The sequence below is a fragment of the Malaclemys terrapin genome, chromosome 3, assembly GCF_027887155.1.
Source record: "Malaclemys terrapin pileata isolate rMalTer1 chromosome 3, rMalTer1.hap1, whole genome shotgun sequence".
Lineage (NCBI taxonomy): Eukaryota > Metazoa > Chordata > Testudines > Emydidae > Malaclemys > Malaclemys terrapin.
In genome coordinates, this window is record NC_071507.1 from 71827613 (window position 1) to 71854019 (window position 26407).

Here is a 26407-nt window from a genome sequence, read left to right on the forward strand (position 1 = left end):
GGGAGGTGCTTTCAAGAGGTGAGTGCTACCCCATTACAGTTGGTCGGATTTTAATCCATTTAATGCCTGCCATATTTTATATCTTTCTAGTTTTTTAATCGAAATGTTGGGCAGTACCAAGTCAGTCTCCTTACAGAAGCCTTAAATATTTTGCATGGGCACTATTACCTTTATCAACCAAACTTGCGATCTCATTAAAAAAAAAGATATCAAGTCGGTTTAACAAGATCTATTTTCCATAAAGCCAAGTTGACTTGCATTAATTATATTGCCCCCCTTTAATTCTTCTCAAGTCCCATATCATTATCTTGCCTGGGATCAATGCCAGATTGACAGACCTATAAGTAGCCAGGTCATCCCGTTTACCCTTTTTAAAAGTTGGCACAACATTAGCTTTCTTCCAGTCTTCTGGAACTTCCCCAGTGCTCGAAGGCTCTTTGAAAATCAACATTAGCAGTCCAGTGAACTCCACAGCCACCTCTTTTGAAACTCTTGGATGCAAGTTATCTGAACTTGCTGACTTTAAAATGTCTGATTTTAGTAGCTTCTATTTAACATCCTCCATAGATACTAGTGGAAACAGCCTCTATGCTGTTTTTCCTCAAATACAGAACAGAAATATTTATTGACTGTGTCTTCCTTTTCTGCATATTACTGATGATTCTACCATTTCCATCTAATAACATTGGTCTACAATTTTTGAGAAGTTGTTTGCTTCAGAGATAAAATGTGCTATTTATTATGTATTTTGATGTGCTGAATTCAAATATGACAATTAAAACAACTGATTGGCTACTGTTTCTAAGACATTTAAGTTTTTACATTTTATGTCTATGTATATTGTGTAGATAGTAGAGTTTTAATCATAAATTGTAAACTTAGGTCTTTTCATGTGTTTATGGTTGCTTTACATGATAATATTTCACCTGTCCTGTTTATGTAACACTTTAAAAATCAGCATTTGCCCTGATAGCGTTTCTCCATTGTTGCAATGTCCTGGTGAAATCGCTCGCTGTGCTCGTCGCTCACTGCTCCGCAGTTTGGTGGAAAAAAATCTAGATGAGAGTGCAAAAAATGTATCTTTAGTGACATGTTGCAACCAAGGCTTTTGTATGCCTTGAGGAGGTTTTCCACCAACAACCTGTAGTTGTCTGCCTTGTTGTTTCCGAGAAAATGTATTGCCACTAACTGGAAGGCTTTCCATGCCGTCTTTTCCTTGCCACGCAGTGCATGGTCAAATGCATCATCTCGAAGAAGTTCACGAATCTGAGGACGAACAAAGACACCTTCCTTTATCTTAGCTTCACTTAACCTTGGAAATTTTTCATGGAGGTACTTGAAAGCTGCTTATGTTTTGTCAATGGCCTTGACAAAGTTCTTCATCAGACCCAGCTTGATGGGTAAGGGTGGTAAGAAAATCTTCTTTGATTCAACAAGTGGTGGATGCTGAACATTTTTCCTCCCAGGCTCCAATGACTGTCGGGGTGGCCAATCTTTCTTGATGTAGTGGGAATCTCTTGCACGATTATCCCATTCGCAGAGAAAACAGCAGTACTTTGTGTATCCAGTCTGCAGACCAAGCAAGAGAACAACAACCTTCAAATCGCCACAAAACTGTCACTGATGTTGGTCATAGTTTATGCACTTCAAAAGTTGTTTCATGTTGTCATAGGTTTCCTTCATTTGGACTGCATGACCAACTGGAATTGATGGCAAAACGTTGCCATTATGCAGTAAAACAGCTTTAAGACTTGTCTTGATGAATCAGTGAACAGTCTCCACTCATCTGGATCGTGAACGATGTTGAGGGCTGCCATCACATCATCGATGTTGTTGCAGGCTACAAGATCACCTTCCATGAAGAAGAATGGGACAAGATCCTTTTGATGGTCACGGAATATGGAAACCCTAACATCACCTGCCAGGAGATTCCACTGCTGTAGTCTGGAGCCCAACAGCTCTGCCTTACTCTTGGGTAGTTCCAAATTCCTGACAAGGTCATTCAGTTCACCTTGTGTTAGGAGGTGTGGTTCAGAGGAGGAGGATGGGAGAAAATGTGGGTCCTGTGACATTGATGGTTCAGGACCAGAAGTTTCATCCTCTTCCTCTTCCTCGTCTGACTCAAGTGAGAATGATTCCAGTGCTTCAGGAACTGGCAGCCCCTCTCCGTGGGGTACTGGGCGTATAGCTGATGGAATGTTTGGATAATGCACAGTCCACTTTTTCTTCTTTGACACACCTTTCCTAACTGGAGGCACCATGCAGAAGTAACAATTGCTGGTATGATCTGTTGGCTCTCTCCAAATCATTGGCACTGCAAAAGGCATAGATTTCCTTTTCCTGTTCAACCACTGGCGAAGATTTGTTGCACAAGTGTTGCAGTATATGTGTGGGGCCCACCTCTTGTCCTGATCTCCAATTTTGCAGCCAAAATAAAGGTGATAGGCTTTCTTAACCATAGTGGTTATATGGCGCTTTTGTGATGCAAAAGTCACTTCACCACGAACATAGCAGAAGTTATCTGCACTGTTCACACAAGTACGAGGCATCTCTGCTCACTTTGGCTAAACAGAAATGTGTCCCTTTTCAAAATCAAACACTGACAAATAAGAGAGCACGACACTGTATGATTTCGAGAGCTGATATAGGACAATTTGTTCAACAGAGTAATGTAAGCTTTGTTATGATTGCATCATCCATGGCTTCTAGGAATAACATGATGCAATTCATATCATGTATAATGCAATACCAGCTTCAGATTGCATCATTCATTGTTTTGCCTAAAAAGCAAGTACTGTCCAAACCCAGTCATAGATTTATTCATAGATCCAGTCAAAGATGTATTTTAGTCATTTCTGGTTTAAATTGAGATCCCTTCCCTTTATAACTCATTTATCCTCCGCCATTCCCAAGTCAAGGGTCGTATATACTGACCCAATAGCATATCTTGAAAACTAGAGCCAATCAACAATTTTAAGCATCATTTTCATTCTCAGTGACCCAGAATTAGTAAAGTTTGACTACATTTATTTCAGAAGCATTGGTTGTAGAGCAGTGTAATAGATTGATACCATTGTATTCTTCCCCAATATATTTTAATAACTTCTCTTTATTGTGTTTAATTCTGCTGGCCCTAAACTTCTCCTTTGCTTCCTTTATCAATTTTCTACAATTCTTATCTTCTTATTTATGTTCAGTACTATCAAATTCCGTTTCTTCCATTTGTTTTATGTATTTATTTTTTAGAGCTACCTTCCCTTCCCTTCCAAGCCAGTTCAGTTTTTTAACAAGCACAGCCACCTTCTTTGATTGTGGGTTTTTGGGCATCTGGTAAGATATTCTTAAATGATTCCCAGTCATTCATATTTTTCTGATTAAATTCTTCTTTCTAACAGATTTGGCTCATAATTGTTTTCAGCTTTGTGAATCTGGCCCTTTTAAAGCACCAAGTATTGTGCTTGCATATTATAAATGTGATTAAGTCATGATCATTTGTACCTAAGTCTCATTATTTTTTAGTTCTGTGATCAGATCCTCCTTATCTGTTAGGACAAGGTCTAAAGAAGAAAAGAATTCTGTCTTGTGTGACAGTGGAAAAGTTACTTAAATTCTCTGGGCTTCAGTTTTCCCCCAAATGTAATATGGGGAAAATATTTCTCTACTAAGCCTCACATGGGGGGTTAATTAATGTTTACAAGGCATTTTATGATCATTAGATGAAAAACACAACGTACGTGTAAATTAAATTATGTTTTAAAGAGATCATTTATCTTTTAACATGAAAAACAGTTTGGGCACATTACAGGTATGCTTTTAACCTCAAGTGACTGAGTTGTAATTTTTTTAACTTGATTTCAGCTGTTGGGGCCCTCACTAAGGCCTGGTCTACACTAGGCGTTTATGTCGAAGTTAGCGCCGTTACATCAAATTAACCCTGCACCCGTCCACACCGCGAAGGTATTTAGTTCGACATAGAGGTCTCTTTAATTCGACTTCTGTACTCCTCCCCGACGAGGGGAGTAGCGCTAAATTCGACATGGCCATGTCGAATTAGGCTAGGTGTGGATGGAAATCGATGCTAATAGCTCCGGGAGCTATCCCACAGTGCACCACTCTGTTGACGCTCTGGACAGCAGTACGAGCTCGGATGCTCTGAACTGCCACACAGGAAAAGCCCCGGGAAAATTTGAATTTGAATTCCTTTTCCTGTCTGGCCAGTTTGAATCTCATTTCCTGTCTGGACATCGTGGCGAGCTCAGCAGCACTGGCAACGATGCAGAGCTCTCCAGCAGTGATGGCCGTGCAATCTCAGAATAGAAAGAGGGCCCCAGCATGGACTGATCGGGAAGTCTTGGATCTCATCGCTGTGTGGGGCGATGAGTCCGTGCTTTCCGAGCTGCGATCCAAAAGACGGAATGCAAAGATCTATGAGAAGATCTCTAAAGACATGGCAGAGAGAGGATACAGCCGGGATGTAACGCAGTGCCGCGTGAAAATCAAGGAGCTGAGACAAGGCTACCAGAAGACCAAAGAGGCAAACGGACGCTCCGGATCCCATCCCCAGACATCCCGTTTCTACGAGGCACTGCATTCCATCCTCGGTGCGGCCGCCACCACTACCCCACCAGTGACCGTGGACTCTGAGGATGGGATAGTGTCCACGGCTGGATCCTCGGACATGTTAGCGGACGGGGAAGATGAGGAAGGAGATGAGGAGGACGAGGCAGTCGACAGCGCTCACAACGCTGATTTCCCCGACAGCCAGGATCTCTTCATCACCCTTACAGAGATCCCCTACCAACCCTCCCCAGCCGTTACCCCGGACACAGAATCTGGGGAAGGATCAGCCAGTAAGTGTTGTAAAAATCTAAACATTTATTTGTAACAGAACAGGAATATTAACAATTTAAAAAATGGGTTTCTCATGATTAGTTTGATTAGCTTAACGATTCAGTCATGGGCAGTGCAACTATTGAAAAAAAATCTAGCAATGTCCGGTTTTGCATGATTGTCCTGCCCAAGCCGCTCTACTGGTTAGTCACTGCTACAGCAGCTACAGTAAAATGCGGTCTATATGTCCGGGGATGGAGCAGAAATCCTCCTGTGACATCTCGAGGAAGCTCTCCTGGAGGTAATTGGAAATCCGCTGCATTAGGTTCTTGGGGAGAGCGGCCTTATTGGGTCCTCCGTAGTAGGACACGTTGCCACGCCACGAGACTATCAAGTACTCTGGAATCATTGCTCTGCACAGCATGGCGGCATACGGCCCTGGTCTTTGCAGGCTTTCCCGGAGCATTCTCTCTTTCTCGCTGTCAGAGATCCTCATGAGGGTGATGTCGCTCATGATGACCTGCTTTGAATGAGGTAGGGGAATGTTAGTGTTGGGACTGCTTTGCCGTTCCTTTACAGAACTGTAACCGCTGGTTTGCAGCCACGCGGTGGAGGCGGGAGAGGGGCAGCCGAAAGGGATCGTTCCCGGGGACAGCCGCGAGGGTGTGGGACAGGAGCAGACTTCCTGCTTGCCGAATTGCTGGCAGCAGGGACCGACATTGATTTCAATGTGAAATGAGGCCATTGCTAATATTAAAGTTTTAAGCTGCCACAAGTCTACGGCTTACCATGTCTGCCTGCAACAGAAATTCCGTTCTCCTGAGAGGCTTCTCAAATGTGCTGTAGAAGACCCCAGGCACTGAATGCGAAGGCCGAGAATTCGACCTTGTGCTGAGTGCGCATGTGATAGGTGCTGTGCATGGTCTTGTTAACAGAGAAAGACTATGTTCTTTGTTCACAACTACATTTATCTTTCTGAGGAATTCACTCCCTTTTTCCCATTCCCACAGCCCCATCTGCGACTGTCTCACAACCTAGCCTGTCATCACACTCCCAGAGGCTAGCGCGGATTAGGCATAAGAAGAAGAGGACACGGGAGGACATGTTCTCGGAGCTTATAGCCTGCTCCAGAGCCCAGGCAGCACAGCAGACCCAGTGGCGGGAGAACTTGACCCGAATGCACCAAGCCAACATGGATCGGGAGGAGAGGTGGCGTCAGGAAGACCAGCAGGCGACTCAAACCCTGCTTGGACTAATGAGGGAGCAAACGGACACGCTCCGGCGCCTTGTGGATGTTCTGCAGGAACGGAGGCAGGAGGACAGAGCCCCGCTGCAGTCCATCTCTAACCGCCCTCCCCCGCCACCAAGTCCCATACTCCCCTCACCCAAAGTGCACAGAAGGAGAGGCGGCAGAGTCCCTGCTAACTCTCACTCCACCCCTGCAGAGAGCTCGAGCAGCAGAAGGCTCTCATTCCCCAAAATTTGACAAGTTCTTTCCTTCCCGCCTGACACAAGCCCCCGTCCAAGTTTCACTTTCCCAGTTCCATGTTTGGTTGATAATAAAAAATACGTTTCTGTTAACTACTGTTTCCATCATGTTCTTTTGGAGGAGGGGGGGATAGGGGGTTGGTAATTCGACAGGACAGTCACCTTTGGCAGGGTATATAGTCGGGGGCAGGCACAGCAGCAGGGCACATACATAGTGCAGTGATGCATTGACTAGTTACCCTGGTTAGTCTGGGAGGTTGTTTTCATGTTATGTGGTGGGGGGTGGGTTGCTCTGTGACTTTGTGGCAGGGGAGGGCAGTTACAGATCTTAAGCGGCGGTCCTTAGGCAGGATCACAGAGCCACACAGCAGGGGATCTGTAACCGTCCTCCCCCTGCCACAAAGTCACATAGACCCCCCCATACACACAGTCCCTATCAGGAGGGGTGACAGGCTCCGTTGAAACAACCATCCCACCGCAGCGGAGCCTGTCAATCCTTGAGTTTAGAAGCTGCATTCGCGCCACTACAGTACACCCGCTCCGCACCACAGTCTGCGTCCCAGTTTTAAAAAATTCCCGCGAATACAGTATTAAAGAAAACGGTGTGCTTTAACAAAGTAGAACTATTTTTATTTTGAAACGTGTGTTGGAAGTGGGGTGAAGGGGGTATGTAACTGGATAGGATAGTCAACATTAACTGGGCAAAGAAACGGGGGCAGGTTTAGCTTCTCAATACACAAACTTTAAAGTCACAGGTTACCCTGCTCACTCAGGAACTTTGCTTTCAAAGCCTTCCGGATGCACAGCGCTTCCCGCTGGTCTCTTCTAATCGCCCGGCTGTCTGGCTGTGAGTAATCAGCAGCCAGGCTATTTTCCTCAACCTCCCACCCCGCCATAAAGGTCTCCCCCTTGCTCTCACAGAGATTGTGGAGCACACAGCAAGCTGCAATAACAATGGGGATATTGGTTTCGCTGAGATCACAGCGAGTCAGTAAGCTTCTCCATCTCCCCTTGAGACGGCCAAAAGCACACTCCACCACCATTCTGCACTTGCTCAGCCGGTAGTTGAAGAGTTCTTTTTCAGTGTCCAGGGCGCCAGTATAGGGCTTCATGAGCCAGGGCATTAGCGGGTAGGCTGGGTCCCCGAGGATGACTATAGGCATCTCCACATCCCCAAGAGTTATTTTGTGGTCCGGGAAGTAAATACCTTGCTGCAGCCGTCTAAACAGACCAGAGTTCCTGAAAACACGAGCGTCATGAACCTTGCCCGGCCATCCCACGTAGATGTTGGTAAAACGTCCCCTGTGGTCCACCAGTGCTTGCAGCACCATGGAAAAGTAGCCCTTTCTGTTAATGTACTGGCTGGCCTGGTGTTCCGGTGCCAGGATAGGGATGTGAGTTCCATCTATGGCCCCACCGCAGTTTGGGAATCCCATCGCTGCGAAGCCATCTATGATCGCCTCCATGTTTCCCAGGGTGACTACCTTTGGCAGCAGTACATCAACGATTGCCTTGGCTACTTGCATCACAACAACCCCCACGGTAGATTTGCCCACCCCAAACTGGTTCGCGACTGACCGGTAGCTGTCTGGCGTTGCAAGCTTCCACAGGGCTATGGCCACTCGCTTCTGGACAGTCAGGGCTGCTCGCATCCGGGTGTCATTGCGCTTCAGGGCAGGGGACAGCAACTCACAAAGTTCCAGGAAAGTTCCCTTCCGCATGCGAAAGTTTCGCAGCCACTGGGATTCATCCCAGACCTGCAGCACTATGCGGTCCCACCACTCAGTGCTTGTTTCCCGTGCCCAGAATCTCCTTTCGACGGCATCAACATGACCCATTGCCACCGTGATGTTCTCGGCGCTGGGTCCCCTGCTTTCTGAGAGGTCTGTGCTACTCTCAGACTTCAGGCCATCACCGCGTTGACGTAGCCTCCTCGCCTGACTTTTCTGCATCTGCCTCAGGGAAAGGTGTATGATAAGTTGCGAGGCGTTGAGAGCGGCCACAACTGCAGTGATGGTTGCAGCAGGCTCCATGCTCGCAGTGCTGTGGCGTCCGCGCTGTCACTGACTAGAAAAGTGCGCGAACTGATTTCCCGCCGGCGCTTTCAGGGAGGGAGGGCGGGAGTGATGGACGGATGACGACAGTTACCCAAAAGCACCCTGGACACATTTTTTTTACCCAGAAGGCATTTGCGGCTCCACCCAGAATTCCAATGGGCAGCGGGGACTCCGGGAACTGTGGGATAGCTGACCACAGTGCACCACTTCCAATGTCGACGCTTTCCCCGTTAGTGTGGACTCACAAAGTCGAATTACTGTCCTTAGTGTGGACACACACGTTCGACTTTGCAATATCGATTCCAAAAATTCGATTTAAGTAAAATCGAACTACTCTCGTAGTGTAGACAAGGCCTTGGTTATCTGATTAATGATATAAAACGTGAAGCCATGCAGTATGCTTGTCTTCCATGCATAGCCTCACAATCATTACACCTTTAGTTCATGTGCTGTTTGGGGGGTAGGGAGAAGGCAGTGATGTGACTTTTTTTTTTTTTTGGTTTAATATTCAAAGATTCTTAAAGCAGAAGCAACTTCAGCTTCATGAACCTATATAATTGTGGATCAATGATTTCTCTTATAACTGCAATTTAATTTACAAAGTTGATGATGTAAGCAGCACTTCTTTCCTCAGTGCGGACTGGATTAATGAACGGGAATATTTCAAGTTTTAAGAGAGATGGGTTCAAACTACGAAGTCTGTTCTAGCTCTAGATTGCTAAATCATAACAAATAAAAGATAAATGTATTTGATCTTTTAAAATAATGCAAATGTTGTTTGTTAAATGTCTCCTCCTTCTATCAAAGCTCTCAAAATGGCAAAATACAATAACTAATCACAGATAATTTAAAATACAATAATAATGAACAACATTATCAAAGGAGCAGGACTAGGAAAAAACATAAGAGTATGTCTGTTATAGCTACTGGATTCTAATCCTAGCTGGGCTACTGTCTTGGGTGATATTCGAAAAGTCTCCTAAACACTCTGAGCTTCAGTTTCCCCCGAAGGTAATATGGGGAAAATATTTCTCTATTGTGCCCCATCTCTAAGGGCAGAAACGTACTTAATGTTTACAAGGCACTTTGCAATCATCAGCTAAACACTGTAAGTGTAAAGTGCCATACTAAATTCCTATTCATATGGTAGAGAACTGTTTTGTATTGGAACAATTGTCATTGAAGGGTAAATAAAAGATAAGCTTATATGTTTATTAATCTCATTTTGACATGGCATTCACCCAATACCTCCCTTTCATTACTTTGTTTGTCTTTTGGGCTATCATTATAAGTGTGAGATATAAAGGCCTTTGAGGAAAGCATTCTAAATATATTTGCAATTAATCTGAGTGAGTCATACAGAAGTGCTGCTTTAACTTTGTGCACGAAACATGACTGCAGTAGCACCAGCTATGCTTGCAACATTTGATTTGTTTAGCAGAGTACAATTATCTGAGTTTCCTTCTTTATAATATTGGCAAACTATTAGTGGGTTTTCTGTGTATAGGTATTAAGCAAAGTGAATTTGTTCTCTGGACAAAATTCAAAAAAGTTTATGGCTTACATGCTTATGACAAAGCTAAATTGAAGTGTTGCAGATCTGTGAAGTGTGTTTTAACCTGTTTTTTGCCTTGAAACATATGACATATTCAAATTCTTCTGTTTGGAGGTATTGCTAACTGTGTTTTCTGAAGATTCCTTTTCAGGTAGAATCTATTTTATAGCAAGCTTAGGGTGAGTCCTCCTCTGTATCATTCTCCCACCCTCCTCTTTGATTTTTTGGTTGCCAAATGATCATCATTATGGGTAGTGTGAGTTTTAAAGTGATGCAAGAATTTTCTTTGGAGTCTATTTGCTGTCATTGAAAAAGGTTTCCTCTACTAACGTAAAATGTACTTAGCGCTTGTTTTATTTTTAAAACTTAAGTACATCTTACTGCTCATCATCTCCACTCTCTTTACCCTGTATCTCCTATTCTTTGTTTTCATTTTGTTTGTGGGAACTCGTTTCCATTGGCAATATGTAGCTAGATTGGCTCCACTTCCAGGTGTCAGTGGTTAAAAGCTCTGTTCCATGTTTGAACATTTCCGTGTCTAATGGCATTCAAGAAAGTGCAATGCCACAAATTCTATGTTCGTACTCTTTTCCTTTCTTTTTTGTCAATGATCTGCCCCACTCCTCCCTTTTTAACATCCAACATTTTGCAGCTTTGTTTTCACTTATGCCTTAGAAGTGATATGTTACTTGTTGAATCTTACTGAATTTCATATTGATTTGTGGTTCCTTCTTCCTGGGATAAATACTTAGTCGTTTTTACAATGGTATGACATACATAGTAGTATTTATTTTATTTCATGTATATGTAGGCATTTGAAACTCTTCTGAGCAACAAAAAGCCTTTTTATTTATTTATTTTTGGAAAAAATAGAGTATACCTTCTTTGGTTTCAATATTACTCACACCAAACAGGTGTTCTCCCCCTTCATCCCCAATATTGGTTTTTAACACAACCACTTTTAACTTCCTAGTTGCTCAGATACTCAAATATTACTAACTAAAGATTCTAGCATGACAGCTTCTTCCTTATTATTTTTGAACACTGTGTATGTGAGAACACAATCTAATATGAAATTGTTCTTCTGGGATGTGACAGGAAGCTGTGGAACTTTCTTACACACCAGCTTTACAAATTCAGTATGACATGGTCTCTGTATGATACAAAGAGCTAATGGAAGGGTTTTAAAGAAAGCGTACATATTTAGTTGGAGCAGATGGCAATTTCCTTTCACATGCTCTGTCCATTAAATGGATTTCATGCACATCCCCAAGGTTAGTGTCTGTGTTATGCACAAAGAAAGCTGTGTGCATAACATATCATGAGCAACATTTGACCTTTATATTCTTTTATCTTTAATTTTTGAGACTCTCTGTTCTAACCCATTCTGATATGAATGATTTGGTATCCGTGAGAACAAGACACTTCCTTTACAATAAAGGTGCTTTTGCTCTTTATATGAAAACTTTCAGAGTGTTTCAGACAAACAAGTTTTCACTGAGACAAGGTTATTTTTAAACCTTCAAAAATTTGTTTCTGGTAACAATATATGAATTCTTCAGCTAAAACACTTCGAAAATCAAAGGTTTGTCAACTGATGAGGTATCATAGGGCACAATGTGTGCAGCCATGGTGGGTTTTTTAACTGATTAGAAATCTTGAAATTTCACTCTCCATCAATACATTGAGAGCGTCTGTTGGGTGCTGTATGAATTTAGTTTAAATTTTGCCTGCTTGACATCTCTAGTGGCCTTATCAATCAGTCCAGGCACACTTTCATTTTATGTTGAGTTCTGAATGTACTTATTTAGGCATTGAACCTTAGGTCGATTTTGAGAGCTTTGGTGCATTACAATTTTGAATGGGTTTTTGAACAGATACACAAGAATTACAGAAGGTGTCAGCAATTTTCTGTCACTATTTCTTTTTAAGCCAGAGAACTCGAAGTTTCATGTCCACTGTCACACTGTCTGGAGTGAATCACCACTGAGAGTGCCTGTCTCAGGGCAGACTGTCAGAAAACAAGGCAGACACCCCAAACTGGTGGTATATTCTATAATTAGATTTCACCAAGCCAGTAACAAATGTGAACTCCTGGATCAGTATACCAGTCTTACCATAGAGTCACAGACAGTTCCCTTAGACTCTCCAGCCTATCTTGCCACCCAGACAAACTGAACTTTGTGATAAAAGGTTATTCATACCTAAAATCACCCCATAGTAGGTTGCTCCGAGTCCCAAAGGACCAGTCACTTACCCCGATCCAAAGATAATACTGGTAGCCAATTCTATAGTAAACTAACTAAAGATTTATTAGGTAAGAAAAAAGAATGAGTTATTGAAAGGTTAAAGCAGGTAAAATATAATAGGCAAATCACAGTTTCATTCATTGTTTCATGGATTAATTGCTTTGAAAATTAGGCCTAAGGCCTTACACTGGCATTGAAAGCTGACTCAGTCAGTGGAGTCAGTGAAGGACTTGAGCATGGGTCTGATGTGTCCACAGTGGCCCAAGTCATTGATAAGGTAGGCAGCCTCCTTCTATGCTAGGTGGAGCCTGTGCATCACAATAAATACAATTTATGCATGGGAGCAATAGTGCGCTACATTTTAAAATAATTACTATGTAGTCATTCTAGTTTGGGTGCCAGAAACATAAGAGCCCAAATGAGCCCAACTTCTGTTGATTTCAGAGGAGAAAATGAGCGTTATTAGTACCAGGCTAGATTGGCCTATATGGCTTGGTCATAATTCAACAAAGTTCTTAAGCATGTATTTAACTTGATATATGTGAGAAACCCCATGCATGTCAATAGGATACTCAAGTGCTTAAAGATAAGTGTGCTTTGCTTCAGTACTTTCCTTTTTACTGAAGCCAATATCAATAAAAAATGTTAGCAAAGACAGTTTAGTAACAAGTAAACTACTATAAGCCTCCATCATTTTCCATTTAGTCCTGTGTGTGTGTGTGTGTTAATATATTTGATGTGGCTGGCACCCAATATATCTTAGTTTGTTGTAGTGTTAAAACAGGTGTAATCAATGCATACTGAATTTCTTATAAAAGTTCAGATTTGCTTCTGTGAGGGAGGATTGCGTTAGCTCAAAGGAAATTAAATGCCCTCAAGAGGCTGAGATAACATTGTAAAACATAAGGCCAATTCTTTCTCTCCTTGGAATGTAGTTTTGCCTTAAAGAATCTTCTTAACAGCCCAAAGTTGCATCTGAAATGCATATTTGTACAAATCATTATCACTTAATACTTTTAATTAGAAATCATACAGTGTTGCACATTCAGTGAATGTATTTTTATATTGGGAGCCTCATTTGACTATAGTCTGTTACAACACGGATATGGTGGTCATCACTTGAGGGAAATTGAACCAGAATGGACTTTTATTGTTGGGTAGATTCTGATAATGATGGCATCATAATTGATAGGATTTTTCCCTCTTCTTTTTAAATTTATGTAATGCTTTGCAGCAATCTCAAACAGATTTAGGGGCCAAAAAAGCTGCTTCTGTAGCTGCTGAACACAAAAGTCTTGTGTTTCTCAGGCTCTGCAGAGGCAGCTCCTTATTCCAAAGGAGAACTTGAAGAAGGCAGTCCAAAACTGATCACTGCCATTCCTTTCTTAGGTAGAGTGTGTTGTCAGATCCTCAGCTAGTATAAAACAGCATAATCTCATTGAGGTAATCAATTAACAGTTTTTAAACCAGCTGAGAACCTGCTATGAGAGACCTTTAGAATATGCCAAGCTTGAGCATTATATATGGTGCCTAGACATTATGGTCACCTTTTAAGTGTGGAAGATTGGATGAATGGATATAGCTGCTAGGTATGTGGGTATGACAATGGGAAACTGACTGAATTTGACTGTAGAAAAAGTTAAAAGTATGGAGTGAATGGGCAGAAGTTAAAGGGAATACAAACAATATATAAAATAATAATGCATATAATATAGATAAAGGCTGAGAGTTGGTGTGACTGGAGTCCCAGGGGAGCCAAGTGATATCATTCAATTAGGGTGAACTGCAAAGAATGGGGAAGACAATCCCTAAAGCTGGTGGATATTCCAATACTTAGATTTACCAAACCAGCACAAAACAGCTTCTGTAATACCTTACTGGTCACCCAGAAGCCAACAGCACAGTTCCCTTAAAGTAACCCAGCCTTAGGCCTCCACCCAGACATCCAAGTCCAATATGGTGAAGATTATTGAAAATCATATTCATCATATACAAAATTCTACCAGTCCCAAAGGATCAGACACATTAACTCCCAGGTTAATTTAATATTTCAAATCTTACCCAAATACATGCTCACAGCCAATTCTTATTAACTAAACTAAAATTTCTAAAAAAACAAGAGGGTATTGGTTAAAAGATCTGTATACGTACAGACATGAGTACAGTTCTTGAGATTAAATACATAGCAGAGATGGTGAGCTTTGTAGTTACAAAGAGTTCTTTCAGAAGTAGTTCATAGGTTATAGTCCAATGTTTATATTCAGGGTGGTCCAGTCAGGACTGGCGATCTCAACCTTTTGATTTAAGCTTCCCCTGCATGAAGCATTAACCAGATCTGAGATAAAAAGGATCAGGACCTAAGGGTCTTTTATGCAGTTTTCTAGCAGCCACTTGACCACATAGTCCTCGATGAACAATAGGCTTTTGATGTAACCTTCTGTTTCCCAAATCTCACCGGTAATCAGGGCCGGCTCCAGGCACCAGCCGAGCAAGCTCGTGCTTGGGGCGGCAGATTTCAAAGGGCGGCATTCCATCTAATGGTTTTGCGCTTCACCGCTTTGGCCACCCCTGCAGGTTTTTTCTTTTTGGTTTACTGCTCCTGCTGCCCTGTAGGAGGCGGAGGAGGGGAAAGCCCTGCATCAAGCCCTGTAGGGCAGCCCGTGTCCTTCCCTGCCTGCTGAACGGAGCGGCGCAGAGCCCTCCCAGCAGGCGGTGCAGTGGGAGGGGCCACATGGCAAACACCCCGCTTAAGGAAGCCCTGGCCTCCCTCCTTCTCTCCCCACCCCACTAGCCGGGGTGCGCACTCCACTGCCCGGGGTCTGCAGGGCCGGGAGTCCCCCTGCACCCACGCTCCCACCGCCTTGCAGGTATTTTTTGTTTGTTTTTATTTTTTCTTTCCTTCGCCGCTCTGGCAGGTGGGCCAGTTTGTCCCCCCCCCCCCCCCGCCCGCCGCTCCGGCGGGGGGCAGGTTTGTTTCCCTCCCCCCCTTCGCTGCTCCGGCCAGCCGGTTTGTTCCCCTCCCCCACCTTTGCTGCTCCGGCCAGCCGGTTTGTTCTCCCCCCTCCCCCTTCGCCGCTCCGGCCGGGGGGCAGGTTTGTTTCCCGGGCTCCCTCACCCCCCCTTTCACTGCTCCGGCTGGTTTGTTGTCCCCCCCCCTCCGGCTGGGGGCAGGTTTGTTTCCCGCCCCCCCCTTTGCTGCTCCGGCCGGCTGGTTTGTTCCCCTCCCCCCCCCCCCCCGCCGCTCCGGCCGGCCGGGCGTTTTTTGCTTTGGGCGGCAAAAAAGCCAGAGCCGGCCCTGCCGGCAATTAACTACATAAATTGACATAAGGCAATTTATCCATTAGGTGGTCTATCACAAACTTTTAAGAGACATACAGACAACATTATTTCACCCAAGATTCATGTAAATGTTAATATGCTCTTTTTGTCTCTGAATCAATAGCTATAGTGACAGACAGGAGCTGTCTGTTTACATGACTAGCATTTAACAAAATATGAGTACACACGCAAAACTTTATCACCTCTAATTTCTAACAAGATAGATTTGCATTTCAAAGTTCTAGCCTCTCTACCATGGAATGGCTCTAATTACCATTTGCATACTTTTCTAACATGTCTCTCAAAGTTGACTCTGGGTCATTTAGCCTGCAAGCTACTCAACCCTTTTTGGCCATGTGTCACACTGTTTAAGATTTGTTGTAATTATAGAACAGTGGTAGCAACAATGGTTTGCATGGTCATACTTTAATCAGATAACATCACAGTTGGCCAGCAATAGAATGGGGGCTAATAGATTTAAGTAAAGTATATATTTAGGTCTTTCTCTGCATTGAGCTCAGACTGAAACTAGGTTCATAGATTATAAAGCCATAGAAAACTATCTAGGCTGACTCCTGCTTAACGAAGGCCATAGAATTTCATTCAGTTATCCCTGTATTGAACTCAATAACTTGTTTCACTAAAACAGATCTTCCAGGAAGGCATCCAGTCTTGATTTGAAAACTGCAAGAGATGGGAAATCCGAAGAAGGGTTAAAATGAAAGCAACTTCATAGCTTAAAGATAACAGTTTCACACATACAGAATGGGAAGAGACTGTCTAGGAAGGAGTACGGCAGAAAGGGATCTAGGGGTTATAGTGGACCACAAGCTAAATATGAGTCAACAGTGTGATGCTGTTGCAAAAAAAGCAAACATGATTCTGGGATGCATTAACAGGTGTGTTGTGAGCAAGACACGAGAAGTCATTCTTCCACTCTACTCTGCTCTGGTTAGGCCTCAGCTGGAGTATTGTGTCCAGTTCTGGGCGTCGCATTTTAAAAAAGATGTGGAGAAATTGGAAAGGGTCCAAAGAAGAGCAACAAGAATGATTAAAGGTCTTGAGAACATGACCTATGAAGGAAGGCTGAAAGAACTGGGTTTGTTTAGTTTGGAAAAGAGAAGACTGAGAGGGGACATGATAGCAGTTTTCAGGTATCTAAAAGGGTGTCATAAGGAGGAGGGAGAGAACTTGTTCACCTTAGCCTCTAAGGATAGAACCAGAAACAATGGGTTTAAACTGCAGCAAGGGAGGTCTAGGTTGGACATTAGGAAAAAGTTCCTAACTGTCAGGGTGGTTAAACACTGGAACAAATTGCCTAGGGAGGTTGTGGAATCTCAGTCTCTGGAGATATTTAAGAGTAGGTTAGATAAATGTCTATCAGGGATGGTCTAGACAGTATTTGGTCCTGCCATGCGGGCAGGGGACTGGACTCGATGACCTCTCGAGGTCCCTTCCAGTCCTATAATCTATGAATCTATGAACATTGTCCTATTCCTCCCACAATCCAAAAATGCTGAGGAAGAGGCACCAGGAAGAGGCTCTAAATATGAAGCCCCAGACCCCAGTGCTAAGTTTCAGCAGGAAGATCTGTATTTAACACCAGAAATCTGAAGATTTCTGGCTGCATTCACTGAAGATCTAATTAGAAGTACCAGCTGAAGCAATCCGTTCAGTTTCATACATTTTTATCTGTGGATCACAGGCTTCAGGCACAAAATACAGAGAACAGACAAGCAAATGACTTCTGGGAGGAGGGAAGGGGGAAATGAAGAGAGAGGGAGAAGGAGGTAGAGAATTCAAAGACTGAGATTATAAATATACAGAGGGCTGCAATACAAACAGCTTGTGGTGGTGTCCAATTGATGGTAATTATATAGCTTTCTTTTTACTTTTACTTTGAGTCCATATACAGTTTAAATCCAGTCTCCACTGTTCCCAAATTCATTTCAAGTAAATTCATGATAAATAAATAAATAAAAGTAAATAAAATGATTAAAAATGTGAAAAAATATTTCCCTCATGCAAGAAATGATCAAGTTACTATACAGTTTGTAGTTCATTTAGTAGCTTCTTATATAGTGGAGGATTTAGATGTAATTAATTTGGGATGAAATATTGTGGTATATAATATCATAGTTTTGATTTTATTTTTCCTTTATACTGTATATTCTGGTTAATTACTAAACTGTCTATATTCATATTTAGGGACCTGATCTTGCAAACGATGTTCACACCTTTTTACTGATTTTCAGAAATCTCTGCAGTTCCCGTTACTTAGCTGGAAAGCTCCTTGGGACAGGGACCATCTTTTTGCGCTGTGTTTGTACAGCACTTAGCACAAAGGGGACCTGGTCCTTGACTACAGATCCCAGTCACCATAATACAGATAGATAAATAAATAAAAAACTTAGCAGATAAATCACTTTAAATGTGTTTTATTTGGTCAAAAAGGACATGAAGAATAAGAAAGTAGAAATCTAGGGCCCAATCCTGCAACACTTACGACTGAGCATAGTGCTAACTCCCATGAGTAATCTCTGCAGTTCAATAGAAATAAAAACCATTAGCTATGTTTCATTTCTTCATTGTCTGATGTGATATCAGTAACAAGATGCCTAGGTGAAAAATGTTTAATGTCATGTCTGTGGACTTTAATCATAAATGAACTCTGATGTCATGGTAACCCTCAAGTACATCAGAACTGGATGTTCTCCAAGATTGAGAGAGGATTTCAGACAAACTGAACTACACACAATTCTTCAGATAATTTCAAATGGAATGAAGACTAGAATAAATAAATAAATAAAGCTCACCTTTCATAATCATATACTTATTACAAATAAATAGCCACATTTTTGAGACTAGTTTAAAAAAAAAAAAAACTTTGCAGGGACACACCCATGGTCTGGGAGCACTGTCAGTATCCAAGGCCTGATTCTGATCTCATTAACATGTAAATTAGGAGTATCTGCATTGTTTAGTCCATGATGTAAGTGAGATCAGAATCAGGCCTTCAGGCATTCTTGCCATACAATTATGTCAAAGATCAATGAACAGCCCTGAGACTGGGCCAGACCTCACTGGGAATTAATAAGCATGAGTCATATGGCTAAGCTCAGATTTTTATTAATGAGGTCTAGTTCTGTTCTTTGCCAGGTTTTAAATATGGCTGCATTGATTACTGTATTTTTGCTTCATAACAGGAGTTTGAATCCTGGCTCTGGCACGGACTCCCTCTGCAACTTTGGAAAAGTCATTTAAATTTTCTGTTCACTTTTCCCCATCTCTATAAAATTACCTACATGCCTCACAAAGATGTAAAGATTAATCCGATCAAGTATATAAAGAGCATCAAACATGGAAAAAGTGGGCATATCCCACTTTTGGTGTTGTCATCTCCTACTAGTGACATTGTGATCATGAAAGGGTTCATTTTAGCTGAAAGGTTAGACTTATTCTGTTTTACTTTGTTTTTAATATGCTGTTATTGCAGGATTGATTATGCCATCATGTCTGATCTTCCCTTCACCTATGAGAGCTTTAAATTAGATTTCTTTCTAAACAATATGCTACAACTCGAACAAAAGTTATGGGCTTGACGAATTAATTATTAGATGTTTCTATGGCCTGTACTATGCAAGAGGTCAGACTAGATGATCATAAAGGTCTCTTCTCACCTTGTCATCTGAGTCTTAAAATTCCACCCAACCTATTGAAAAATAAATTCAGCACATAATCTAAATCTTTATAGTGGAAAGAAAAAGACCTGTAGTGAAAACAGAAATATTAGATGGTGGTTTAGGGCTTCCAAACTTTAAATATTAATTTCAAATAGGAATGGTTCTATTTCCAATCCAGTCCTGCATAGTTGCCTTAATGAAGTAGGTAATCAACCTAGTATTAATGCTAAAGGTACATGAATGGATCATAATTTTACCAGAATTAACCCATCATTCTTCGTGTCATGGTCTGAGGTGCAGTTCAGACCAGTGAGAGGTTGTCACTGCCTGCTCTGTTACTCTGGGTGCCTTAAATGCTCTGCTGCTGTAGTACCCAGGCCTGGACGCTTCCAGTCAACAGACAAGCATGCACTGAGTATCTGTGTGTTAAGCAGCTCTGACTCACGATTCTAATTCCAGCAGCTTGCTTGTTACACCCCAGCCACACTCTGGTTACACCTGGCAAGATGACAGCAACATCTGCCAGTCCCAAGTTTTCCCAAAACCATGTGCTCTGCAATATCTAGTCCTCTCCTGAACCATTCAAAGCGATTCATGTTCGCTTGTTCCTTTAACGATACAGTACCTAGCACCTTGCCATATTGACTGGGGTTAACATTCACTTTAAATCAAACACAGCACTGGGTTGATTTAGATAAAAGGTAAAACAAGTTTATTAGTAGGATTTTATGTGTATTCAGATATAAAGAATAAAGTTAGAACTGGTTACAAGCAATTACAAGTGGAAAAACAATTTCTAGAGACTACGACTTAACAAAACTGGTTAAGTGGTTTTATTAAATGTCTTTTTTTGTCTCTCTTAGGGTTGCTCTTGTGGAAAACATTCCTGAAGGTATAAACTATTCAGACAGTGCACCATCCCACTTGTCTCTTTTCCAAGGCTGGATGAATTTGCTTAATATGGCTGAAAAGTCTGTTGACATAGTATCTTCCCAATGGGACCTCCATCACAGTCATCCATCTGCATGCCAGGTATGCTTTAGTCTAAACTGTCAGCCCTCTGTTCAGAATCTAGTTTTGTATCTTGCTGCGCATGTTCTTTCTTTGTTGAGCTATGGAGCTGTGTCTTAACAGAGCTGTTTGGCTGAATATTGGGGAGGGGGGGAAGAGGGGAATACCTCCTAATTATGTGGTCTATTATAGCAGAGCAGCAGAGTGGGAACTCTGCTATAGTTAAGGTTAAAACCAGCTTTATGTGTAAAGCTCAAACATTCTGTGTTCTAAAATCCATAAGGTTGATTGGATTGCCTGGAAATTTAATGTGCTTCATGGGAGTTCAGGGAAGGGATAGGGATCCAAATGTGAGGCCGTTTGACCAAGAGATTCCCAAGGTACAGCTCCCTGAAATCCTCCCAGCTTTGCTTAAAGTTGACTTGTTCTGGCAACATTTACTGCAGACAGATGATAAAGGTCAAACCAGGGTTCACATCATTGCACGTAGATCTCCATCCCTCACAGGTTACCCCCACGAGAGTGTATGGCACTCACCAGCTTTTTGAGAGAAATCAGATTAAAAAATGTTATTTGAAAGAGAGTTTGTTTTTGCAATTAGGCACATGATAAGCAGTTCTAAGACTCATGCACAGAGAGAGGCTAACTATCTGGAAAACTACCTCTCCATCCCTGGACATGTGTGGCTCTGAGGGAATTTAATGGTCATTAAATCTGGTTCAAAACCAGCCCAGGTCGGGGGTGGGAACCAATAGGCATATTACTCCAATCTGCCCCTTTCAAAAGGGAATTTGTATTTTGAGGAAATGTAATCTGAGTATAGCATAATATTCACAATGTGCTGAAATTATTTTGTGAAAAGAAAATAAATAACACAAACAAAAGCTCAATGTGAAGAGAGGGTGGCTGGGGTGGAAAAGCAGGCAGGAATAGGGGAAAGAGGTTGGGGGATCAGGTAATGAAGATGGGGGGAATGGAAGGGGATACTGGGGTGAGTAACGGGGGACTGGGGGAGAATAGGGACAGGTATTCTGCTCAGCCCAACATTTTCCGCTCTGTGTGTGCCAGAATCTGAGGGGGCAGGGATTACCCATCTCTGCTATGCCTTATGGGAGTGTAGGTAGGGTTAATTATACAAATGTAGGGTTATTTGAACAAGGGGTTCCTGAGACACCCCCCCCCCAGAAAAAAAATCTTATCAAGTTCACAGAGTCTAGCAACTTTGAAATCCACATGGGCAGAAATCTGAGAATGAACTATAAACATTTTGGAAAAATCTGGCACTGTTGTGTGATGTGGCTTTTTAAAGAAATCTGAGTACGGCAGAATATTCAGAAGGTGCTGAAATTATTAGCTTTTCAAAAATAAATTACATGTGTGAATGTTCACTGGGGAGGGGAGGTGTGATTAGGTGGGAATGGGGGGGAGGGGTTTGGGTCTGTAGTAAGGGATGGGGGTATTATGGAGAGGGGATGAATGGAATGGGTGGGAGAGGAGTTGAGAGTCTCAGGTAAGGGGAAGGGATAGGGATTAGGGGAGTGGAAGGGGCGAGGATGGGAGGGATTGGAGAATGTGAGTGATAGCAAAGGAAGTTTGGTGGTTAGGGAGGGTTATAGCCAATAGTAAAAGATACCAGGTATATTTAGGATATAGAGGTGAAATATAAGTATTAATTAATGTTGTAATTCATGACTTGTAGGCCTCAGGCCTGTAAGATATTTAGCTTAGCCAATCAAGGTCTCAGGCCTAAAGATAGGTGACTCATTGGTTAGTTACTCATGTCAGCCTATGTTATGAGATGAAACAATCAAAGGAATAGTTGTGCTAAGTGCTGATATTTAGGAAATATATATTGCAATGTACCAGTTAAAGTCTGATAGAGTATTTTGGGGATTTTTGCAAACATAGGGTGTCAGCAATGTGCTAACCAAGTTGTTACAGTGACTGAGTGACATAAATGTTAATAAGTTAGTCTATAAAAGTGGCCACGCCAAACTTAGTGGGCTGTGGAAGTATAAATAAGGAAAAGGAGTTGAAACCTTCATAAATATGTACAAACCCTAGTGGGTGTCAGCATAACACATTATAAAATCTGTATCTGGGCCTGTGTGCCTTCAGAGACACCAGGATGACACCCTCTGGTGAGGAGGAGGAGGAGGCAGATGATGACTGACACTCCAGGGTTTCCCAGCAGGAAAGATGAGTGATGGCAGTCACAAGGCTAACCGCTTTGCACTGTCTCTCTATCTGCTGCTGTACTTCAATGTTGTGGGATTGTTTATTTGCTTAGTGTATTTGTTAATAAAGGAACTTGTGATCAATTGCAATTGTTTCTTGTGTGTTCCTCATGTCTCTCAATCTAATGATACTGATGATCATTCCTGATTCTCTAGCCACTCAGGAGACTGAACTCTTATTGACCACTGCAGTCTAAGAGATTAATCAATACACAAATCCATCAGTTAAGTTACAGATTTGGCACAACAGATGGGACCAGAAAGAGCACATAGAGAAGAAGGCCACTGTGTAGTGAGACAGAGATAGGTCAAGACCATCCTTGGTGCTAGCCTGGGAATAATATCCTTGTCATAGTCTGACTCTGAGCAGGGCAAACCACCACGGCTGTGTAATCAACCTGGAATGGCACTTCCACTTCTCAGTTCCTGTTTTTATTCTTGTGCAGTTCTATCTCTTTTTCTTTTGTCATTGTGAAATTATGAAGAAAATGGTAATAAAAAGAAAAATAAGAGAAATTAAAGATAAGAAATAAGAGAATGGGTGTGAGTACCTTCTTGTTTCTCAAGAAGAAACCCGGGTTGGAATTTCTCAAGAAAGGAGTTTGGGGGGGAGACGTCTTGTGTGGGGAAAAGTAAATTGTTATGATTAGTCATTTTGCAATTTCGCAAGAAGATAATTACTTTTGTTTTAAATGTACAGATGTTAGTGGGTAGATATTGTGGTATATGAATAGTGGTACCAGATATTAACTGAATAAGCGGTAGTGTTGGGACCCCACAGTTATTTACAGACCAGAGAATCCCTGAAATATAAGACTTCTCTGGACTGTGCCCTGACAGAAGATTAAGGGAAACTCTGTGGGACACCTCGGTGGATATATGTTACCAGCCCATTGTGATCTGAAGGATTTCTGGCCACTAGTAGCTGAAGGGGAAGAAAGCACCACAAGTGCTTCCTGGCAGCGAATAGAGAAGGGAGGAAATGACAGACAGTCCCTTTAGTGAATTGTGGAGGATTTTAATGGATTTTGTATAAAAATAACCAGTTGAATAAGAGCGCAAATAAGGATACGAAAGGAATACCATCCTTCGGGTATCTAAAAGCCCTGGAAGTGGGCTCTATTAATTATAACTTTATTTGGCTTCACTCCTTTAAGGTGTCAGTAATATTTAGTAGGGACATCCTTGCAGGACAAGGTGGAATTCCAAAAAGCTGATTGTAAGAAGCTTAAAAATCAAGTAAAGGAATGGTCAAGTGAGTGGGAGTCTCAAAAGACCAAAAGAGGTAATCTCCATTTATAAGAAAATAATGGAAGCTTAGTTAATCACAGGTCTTAGAGGCCTTGTAACTATGTATTTTATAACCCGGGGGGACTGCCAGCTGTAACAAAGGTAGAAATAGTTATGCAAAGTATATGGATGAAATAATTACCTTTTAAAAGATTCCATTAAGTATCTATCCGTTCATCTTAATCATTTATCAAGTAATTATAACATTAAAGATATTAAGTTTGTGCTCTTAATTTGTAATTCCCAGTTAATCTTCATTTAAAAAACAAACTTACAGAAACCAATCAAAAGTCTTTAAAAGTCTTTGGCCCAGCAATCAATATGTTGCTGAACACTAAAGGGGAAGTACCTTCCCTAGCAGTTTTGTCTGTATGTAAAAAGAGAAACTGACAAACCAAATTGCTTTTAACATAAATTTGGCTTAAAATTAAATTGGTTGCCTATAAAGTCATGTTAAAATTTTTTTTAAATTGTTTTAAATTTAGATAATGTATTTTAAAACAAAGCTAATTACCACTATTTGCCTTTGTTTAGGGGTATTTAATGTAGTATTTTAGTAATATAGCAATGATTTATAAAGTTCACCATCTTTTCAAGCAAGGCTATGGCTGATGCAGATGTAAAAGGTAACTTAGGCTATGTCTATACCAGCACTTTTGTCGGTATAAGAAACACACCCCAGAGTGCCATAAGTTACCCTGACAGAAGCACCAGTGCTGTTAGCTCTGCCAGCGGGAGATGACATAGCTACTGCCGCTCATTGGAGGTGGTTTAATTATGCTGACGGGAGAGCTCTCTCCCATTGGCATAGAGTGGCTACCTGTGAGCTGTTACAGCGGCATAGCTGCATCGGTACAGCTGTGCCACTGTTAGGTCTCTAGTGTGGGGGGGGGCTTTTTAGGAGGAGAGTAGACTAGGTGGACCTTGGGGCATGGCTGGAGAAGACTAGAGGAAGCAGAGTCAAGTGTGCCAGCTGGAGGTGGTTAGTTGGAGTGATGAGCCTAGTTCACTCTGGTTTCATAACCAAGGTAGCATGTAACCCTACAGTAATCTGCTGCCTGTGATATGTGAATGCCGCGGGATATAGAGCAGGAGAGAGCAAGGAGCAGCTTCTTACATGTTAATGTGTTCTACGGTGGCGAAGTTTGGCTTAATGAGATGGGAAAGGGAAGAGGAGCTGGAAATGTTGGTGGGGGCTACATGTTGTGGGGAGTGGTGAAGAAGGGGGTGGAGAAGGAGTGAGACACACCAGTTTTCTCTCTTGCTCGCTTTAAATTACTGTAACCACCATGTAATGAAACTGACATAAACCATGGATGAGATTTCTGACACTAAACATTTCAAAGCACCACCATTATTCCCTTTCCACTATAACAAAATATACAGGAGTGGGAAGGAACACTTAGGAATCACATAGCAAGTGTGTAACCAAGTGGACAGACCGGGACTATTCCTAGCTCTGTTTTTGGCATTCTGGTTGACCTTGGCCAAGTCATTTCCTCACTCTGGGCCTCAGTTTCCCATCTGTAAAATGGGGATAATGATATAAAATTATTTGACACTTACTAATGAAAAGTACTGTATCAAAGCTAGGTATTTTGATTATTACCTGGCAATCAGATAGAGGAACAAGTAGTTAGATTATTTTTGCAGTCAAAATAGGTGGACAAAATTTACACACAAAAATAGAGGCCATGTCTCATCTCACAAAGTACGGGGGTACATTTTCATTCTCTGGTTCTATGATATCAAAATCTTTCAAAATAACAAGAGTTCCTTTCTAATGGAGAAAGGGACAAAAATGCTTTCCCCATTATGCTACATCATCAAACACTGAGCATATAAGAACATGTCTCTCGGATAGACTACTAGGATATATTTTTAAATGGACTCACCCTGATGAACTAAGATATTTCAGACCCTAATAAGTAGAGTGCACATCTTCTAGTGCTTACTTTACACTATTTGAGTCTTTAGGGGAAATAGGTTGTTCAGTAAAATTACAGGGAATCAGCTGAAAAATGAATGAGGGGAAACTATTTCAGTTGTAAGGAATCCAACATATTACACTGTCACAAACTGTTTTCTTTCGAGTCCTGTTCACACTACATAGTCAAAATTCCATTTACTGCATAACAGACAACCACCAGTATTCTAAACAAACAAAATATGGTACTTTGGATGGCCAGTATTTTCAGTCATGAACTGGATTCTCCTTCTTCTCAAACAGGAAGTTTATAACCCTCAATAGGTCTGCATATAATTACATTCTTTCCTAAAAACATATAGAAACACATGATGCCCTAAAATGTGCATTTATATATTGATTTAAATGAGTGAAAAACTGAGGTGGGAAGCCAAAGTCACAATTTACCACCACCCCCACTCATCCTTTAAGAATACATCTAAATATTGGAATATAATAAACTCAGTACATGTCAAAACAGCGAGACATTCCACAATGTAATTATTTACATTTATTTTCTAAGATATTTGAAACCCAGGCACTGTCATTCAAGCAGATGAATTTGAAGAGAAAATGTCTTAGATGTTCACAGTTATTGGTATGTGCATGAATTAAAAAAAAAATTCATCTGAAAAAATTCAACATCATTTACTTCTGAACCAGCAGAGCCTAACAAATCCCAAACAGAGAACAAAAATAGCAAACTTAAAAATTGGGAGTTGA

At 41.7% G+C, this 26407-nt stretch overlaps 1 protein-coding gene across 4 annotated transcripts in view; it reads left to right on the forward strand.

Annotated features, from left to right (window-relative positions):
* Nucleotides 1–26407, forward strand: part of PLD5 (phospholipase D family member 5) — a 254942-nt gene that overhangs the window by 129004 nt on the left and 99531 nt on the right. For all 4 annotated transcript variants that reach the window (XM_054021547.1, XM_054021542.1, XM_054021543.1 and 1 more), the window contains one exon: nt 20044–20212. In XM_054021547.1, the coding sequence (XP_053877522.1) occupies nt 20044–20212 (169 nt within the window). The remainder of the gene's footprint in view (nt 1–20043; nt 20213–26407) is intronic.